This window comes from Cariama cristata, unplaced genomic scaffold, assembly GCF_000690535.1.
Source record: "Cariama cristata isolate BGI_N322 unplaced genomic scaffold, ASM69053v1 scaffold14917, whole genome shotgun sequence".
Lineage (NCBI taxonomy): Eukaryota > Metazoa > Chordata > Aves > Cariamiformes > Cariamidae > Cariama > Cariama cristata.
In genome coordinates, this window is record NW_009625138.1 from 57,223 (window position 1) to 64,257 (window position 7,035).

General features: G+C 36.9%; 1 protein-coding gene across 1 annotated transcript in view; it reads right to left on the minus strand.

The window, feature by feature from the left end:
• The window catches only part of CAMKMT (calmodulin-lysine N-methyltransferase), a gene marked incomplete at its 5' end in the record, with an annotated part of 43,328 nt that overhangs the window by 6,687 nt on the left and 29,606 nt on the right, over positions 1 to 7,035 (minus strand). The window contains one exon of the mRNA XM_009703502.1: positions 3,270 to 3,333. Coding sequence (XP_009701804.1) covers positions 3,270 to 3,333 — 64 coding nt within the window. The remainder of the gene's footprint in view (positions 1 to 3,269; positions 3,334 to 7,035) is intronic.

Below are 7,035 nucleotides of genomic sequence, written 5' to 3' on the forward strand. Positions count from 1 at the left end.
CAAACAAGCAACTGCTTATTCTGAGACTGAAACTAAAAGTACATTTTATTGATAGGAAAAAATAAAACTAAATGTTGGCAAATCAAGTAGCTTGCTTGTAAGATGAATAAAATATAGCCATTCAAAATAAATTTGTTTGATGTAAAATTTCAGTGCCTAATTCTTGGAGTTGGTTTACAGGTAACATTTGCCTTTATAACAAATTCAGATGGAAATTTCAGCCCCCAGTAACTCTGCGAGCTGCTCATTTCTGCCAGTGTGAATTTCTGGTCCTCTCTTCCTGTGCCAATACAACTGTCCATGGGGCCATAGTATGAATGAGATGACTGAAATGACCACAGTCCTGTTTCCAGGAAAACAAAAAGTTACCCAAAATACATCATTCTGTGCCACAAGGATTCTAATAGCCACAAACATCATCCTTAGTGAAAAAGGAAATACTGCAGATAAATTTTTCTCTTTTTAAACTCACAGTAAGAATAGATTACCTGTTCTGAATTTCTCCTTCAAGACAGCTTTGTAAGGATACCTGTTATTTTCTGTTTACTCCACTTTTCCTTTCGTTTTTGCTGGCTATTATTTTCCCTGAACTCTTCTATCCTAGTTGTATCCTAGTTACACTTGAAAGATGTCTTACATCTAGATATGTCTTCAATTTGAGATTGTTCCTCCATCGATTTGGCAATGTACTACCAATAAGGAAATGCAACTTCTGAATTTGAGACAAAATAAATCATGTAGAAGAGTGAACTTAATTCAAAGTAGTTTATTCCTTAGCTTGGGCATAAACTAATGCCCATAAACTATTCTTAATTTTTGCAATTGGCAAATGAGTTCACTATTAATTTATTTTTCCTTTAAAGGCCAAAGTATAGTGCAAGTTAGTAAAGTTTCCTCTGATACTATCCTTCGATTTATACAGGTTAACAAGACAGTAAAAATAATAACTATTTTGTAATTATGATTGCATCTTCTCTTGGAATCTCAAATAACTATATGCTTTCATTTGGGACTTTCAAACCATGAAACCATATGCTTGAAGGCATCTCTGTTCAACATGTCCTTTATGGACAAGAGAGCTCATTTAAGGTGTCCTTACTCCCAGCTTCCACCCCACACAATAGTTTGCTGTCCTTTTAGTTATGAATTATAATAATTTGCAAGGCCATGCCATAACTGGATATCCATCCATATAACCATCCATAAAGTGGATTAGGCAAATGACTGTAGTTAAAAAATACAGTTCGGACAGTGCTCCAAAATTCTGCAGTGGAAATTTGCCTAAGAATTTCTAAGAATTTCTTAGGCTAGCTTTGCTGGTAAGAAATAGGAACCATGGCCTAAAATGCATATCAAATAAGTACAGGCTATGCTATTAATCACAATGTCCAGAAGGAAGCCAGACTAGGAAGACAGGCAACAAAAACCCATCTCCCTTTACTCCATCTACATCCACAAAGGACTGTAGTTCATCTGCTCTGAAAAACAAAGGCATGTTCTGAATTTGAATTAGCTGACTGGAGTTAAAAAGCAACAAAGTCAGGCCACTTTTGGTCTAAAGTCAGGTTAACAATTCCTAAATTGTCCACACATGGGAACTTGAGCTATGAACACTACTCAAAATTCAGGCTGCCTTACTATCATTGTCTTCTAAATCAAATCCTCTCATTGGGTTATTCAGCCCAGGTAAAGAATGAGTGTGTGTGTATATACAAATGTGTGTGCACTCAAGGTTTCGATTACCTAGGAGCAGGAGACAAAGCAACTAACAGCTATTTTTCCACTCCAGCTAGAGGCTGTAGCCAGGTCACGGTTACCAAGGCACCTTACACATTCCTCTTCTTGCCACTCATGCCCTTCTCCCCCAGTTTCCTGTCATGGAGCCAGTATGGTGGCCTATGGGGCTACCTGAAGAATCAGTTGTGGACATTGATCTGGGCTGAAAAAAAATACTTTTTCCATTTTTTTAAACTGGGATCAGCTTTGTGTTCCAGATCACCTCTGGTCCCTAAAATTATTGCACCCTGACAACTGATGGTACATCATGAAAGCCAGAATGCAGCACTCTGGGCAGGAGCTCCCTTTGCTGCCACTGACAGAAATATGTGGGTAACCTTTTCCTCAGTGTGGTTGCATTTCTCCTGTCTTCCTGGCAGCCTTGCCCCACAGCTCATTAAAATAATTCAGTCTTAAGTAACTTGCCTTAGGTCACTCAGGAAAGTCTATGATAGAACCAAGAATAGAAACCTGATCACTCTTAGCAAAGAATGGGATTACTTACATGACTAAAATGACTTGGTTTCTTAAGCCTTTGCACGTTTGAGTCTTCTATTCTTTTACAGAGAAAACCTCTTGTACAAAAAAGTACAATACAATTTTTAAATGAAGTTTGGAGAATGCATTGCTAACATGAAATACTTTTGTTTTGAAACGGAGAGTTTACCTTACTGGAAGATTTGTATGTTAAGCATGAAAGGTAGAATTCCTGTTTAAAATTCCTACTTATAGCAATTACTTCACATGTTTTCTCATATTCTCATTTTGCTATCTTCTTAAAAAAATTTTTTTTTTGAGATGCAAGATTATTTGTTAGGTATGAGTATATGCATATAACAGCTTTTTTTTTTTTTTTTTTTGCCTGTAGGTCTCTGATATAACAACCTAATAGATTGTGATCGGTAAAAAATTTCCTCAGTGACACAACACGTAAGCATTTTATGAAGAGCTTTATTTCATTATGTTCTAAGGTATAAAACATGTAAGCACAGGGCTTACTTAATGGAAAAAAAGTTTTAGGCTACAATACACGCATAAGGATTTTGCTCATTTTATATAAACAAAAATTAAAAAAATACTCTTTCATAATAAATAAATACACAATGACAAAGGTTACAATTGAAGGGATTACAAATGACAGAAGCCAACATAAAAACTTTCAATATTGTACTTTTACTTTAATATGAAGACATTATTATCAAAGGGAAATACTTGAGAAACGCTTTGATAAAAATAATCTCACGCTATCTTTGAAGCTGTTTCATTTATTTTACTACCCACTGTGTTCCTTATCAGAAGGCCAAGTATAAGAAGTTTCCTAGTTTATGATTAGGAAAGAATCTGATAGATTAGAAGACTCAATTGAAGTTGGACATAATAAGTATTAAAGTATTACATGACATTAATCCTGCCATTCCATTACTCTCTCAATCATTGTGCACAGACTAATTATTCTGAAGCCAGTGTTCAGGAGAAAATAGAAACATACTTACACTGGGTTGGAGTAATCTCTTTATTGCATCAACAAGGCTAGCTCTGTACCGGTCCAGAAACAGGCTGACATTGAGAAGAGAACAGAATCCAGATTAAAATGGGTTTTCAATTCTAATGATACTAATGCAGATAAGTACAAGGCTAATTACATATGTTTACACAATGCTGTAAAAGAGAAACTATGGTCTACATTTCTGTCCAGTTCAGGTACTTTTAAATATTAAAAAATACATAAAACCAAATATAATATAAATCAAAGCTAAAATATCAGCACGAAATAGATTTTTATATAGCTGAAATTCACAGATCACATATGCTAGTTATTAAAATACTATCATATCAGAAATCAGGATCAATATACAAAGTTAACATTTTATGTGTTTTTTTTATATGGGGGGGAGTTTTTAACAGTGTTTTCTATTATATTTCAGGCGTTACTATTAAGGGTATTTTTTTTCCTTTTACCTTCACAGTTGTGGCATTAATTAATTATTATCTATTATACATATTTGTTCTATTTATCTGTCTATCTCTATCTCTATCTACCCCTATAAAGACTTACAAGCCCCTACCTCCTCTCTCCCTCAAACACTGCTCAAACACAATGACCCAGATCGTACAGAGTCGTCCACTCTCAAGAGTGAAATCCTTCATCTCCAGCGTGGGTCCCGCAAGGATAGCAGCAGAGTCAATTTTCCCATGCAATGTTGCCAACATGCTCAGCCCTATTTTGGCGTGATTACCTCATGATTTGAGGGGATAATTCATTCTTCATGCCCCTCAGTACCTTAATGTATATACTAATAGTGGCAACCAGGGTGCCACTTACTCTTGACTAGATATTTGTGGACATGTCGTTACTGTGGATGAGAGTGCATTTACAATGGTTAGTGAACAACCACTGGATAGCAACTGACGCCTTTCAGTCCTTACTACCATGGGCTGCATTTATATTGGCAATTCAGATAAGAAACTCTATCAAGCAGGCCACAAATAATGTGATTCTTTCTTCATTATTTTTCATGCTTTCTCTGTAATAAAACTGCTTCCCAGCCTGTGTCAAGCTCAAGTTCCACTATGATTTTTTTTCTATAATCCCCTTTCCTTTATTCTCAAACATCTCTTTCTGAAGAAATGTGGGTAATATTTTCCAGGTTTGAAATTTCTAAAAGAATCTAAAGAATGTATGAAAACACTGAAGAGAAAAACGTGGTTTGCCAACCACATGCCAGTCATCAAGAACAGAATATGTGTGGATACTTAGTTAAGGACACTCCACACCTACCAAGAAGAATACAATTTTACATATCATAAGGTCAAGCAGCTGTGTAAGAGCTGTGAATTTTTGCTACTTACGAAAAAAAAAAAAGCCTATCAGAAAACTTGTCAGGGACGAAATTTCATCAGTAAAAACTGGCACAACCTCACACGGTTGAGAAAATATGGTAGACTGGGTATCCATACATTTTTTCAAGAACATTTCATATAGAAGTATGATCTTCTGAATTTCTTCTCAAGATATTGAAGTACTAGCTAACAATTGCTCTGATAGCCTGCCCACAAGAAAATTTAAACTTTAGCAATTGGTATGATGGCCACCCCTCAGCCTTGATTAATCTTACTGGAAAACCTTACTGAAAAAAATGCTTGTTTATATTTAATTCACTGAAACAGCAGCTGATATCTTAAATCTCTCCTGTGAGTTTTAATCATATTCAGCTCAGGTAGATCCCTGTACAGATACGTAACATAAGACATGACTTCACTGGAAACTTAGCCACCTGCAGAAGAGGCGGAATACAGGGCATGAGTCCTCTCCCAAAAGAATTGCTAAAAATAATAAATTTTCTTCACTATGAAACATTACAAGCATACACACATTTAAGACTAGTTGAGGTCCTGTGTAGACAGAAGTACATTCCAAATGAAAAATGCACTTATAATATTTTTATTTTTGAAAGCAGCGTACTGGAAACACAATTTTGGGGCAGCTTACGAGTGTTAAAATTCCCTTTTCATGGACCTGCATACCATCTTCCCGTTTTACAATGAAACAGGGGCACAACTGCTGCTACTGATCTTGTTCCTTTACAATGACAGAACTGCAGGCCTTTGTTCACCAGAAACTGAATGTCTGAGAACTTAAAATGGTTACATGACCTGCTAGATTAGACAACTTCGGTAATACCTTTTCTGTCTGACCCCAACTGACGTTTTGGTGGTATGGGAGGTAAACTCTTAGCCCTCTTAGCTCAGCAAACCCAGATAACCTGGGACAGTTGCCCTGGCTCTGCTCCCAAGCTGTCCCTGCCCTCCAAAGGGCCTGTCCCTGGGAACAGGACCTACTTCAATTGAAAATAGTCTCCAACATTGTGATTTCCAGTCTGTTGCTCTGTCAGCCACATACTCAGGTCACAGAGGGAGCAGAGAAGGCTGGAAGCAATGTCAATGCAATGCAGTGACTCCAAGGAACACCTCTATCCTCTCTCTGAGTTGGAGGATGCCTTGAAAGAGGAAAATCCTGAAGAAGTGATTAGATAATCTGTGCTGCAGACAGGGCCAGCACAGGATTTGGCCCATGCAAGGAGATTTAGTCACGCAATTTATCTTACCAGTACAATTTGTATGACTAAATATTACCACAGCACACTGAAAATGTACCCAAGAGAATCCTTTAAAGCTCACAACAGCTCAGTGAAATTAAATAATGTATTGTTCTAAACCATTCGCACTCAGTTCTCACAACTCAATTCAAATTTGGCTTAGCCGCCGTTACTTTAGTAATGAGACTTTAGTAATGTCTCATGTTTATGTAGTAGGAACACTGTGAAAGCAGTAGCTCAGGACAGGAATAGCAAGGTTTTCTCGGGTCAGCAAAGAAGTTTCAGATCATAGCAGTAGAGAGGCAAGAACACAGCCAATGATTTGGCCTATGTTTAGGCAGTGCTCTTAACCTGTGAGATCCAGATGAACAGGCAGGCAATCTTGTCACCTCTCTCCTCTTGTTTTTCTTTGGGTTTTTTTTGTTTTGTTTTTGGTTTTTTTTTTAAATTACCATTAAAATAAAAATGAAAGCTTATACCAAAACTGTATGAAAGTAACAGTAAGCCACAAAGAAAGAAATTAAAAACCCAAGTAGATTCTCCATTTGCTTAATGCTGATAACCTTTTATCTTGTGCCTCGCAACAAGGAGCATATACTTATATTTTATAGGCTATGATGTGAACTTATTTGTCTTTTTGCATACTTTGCCATTGGTAAAAGAGATTAGTTTACAGGTGTACTTCAGACATTATTACATTAATGTATAGTGCCTAATGTATAGAGTCATTTATCTTTTTGTTTGCCTTCTACTATGCAGCTGAAAAACTGAAAAAACCCTTACTTCCATGTTGTCAGATCCAATGCACTTGGAAGTTTCTGCAAGAAATCAGGTTTAAAAGGAATAATCACAGAATCACAGAATCATTATGGTTGGAAGAGACCTCAAAGATCATCAAGTCCAACCGTATACCTGATGCCACCATGCCCACTAAACCCACTAAACCATGTCTTCAAGCGCCATATCTAAACATTTTTTGAACACCTCCAGGGACGGTGACTCCACCACCTCCCTGGGGAGCCCGTTCCAATGCTTAACGACTCTAACAGTGAAGAAGTTCTTTCTAATGTCTAGCCTGAACCTCCCCTGGTGCAACTTGAGACCGTTTCCTCTTGTTCTAATAAATTTAAATGGATGAAGGACAGAGATCTTACTGCATTCC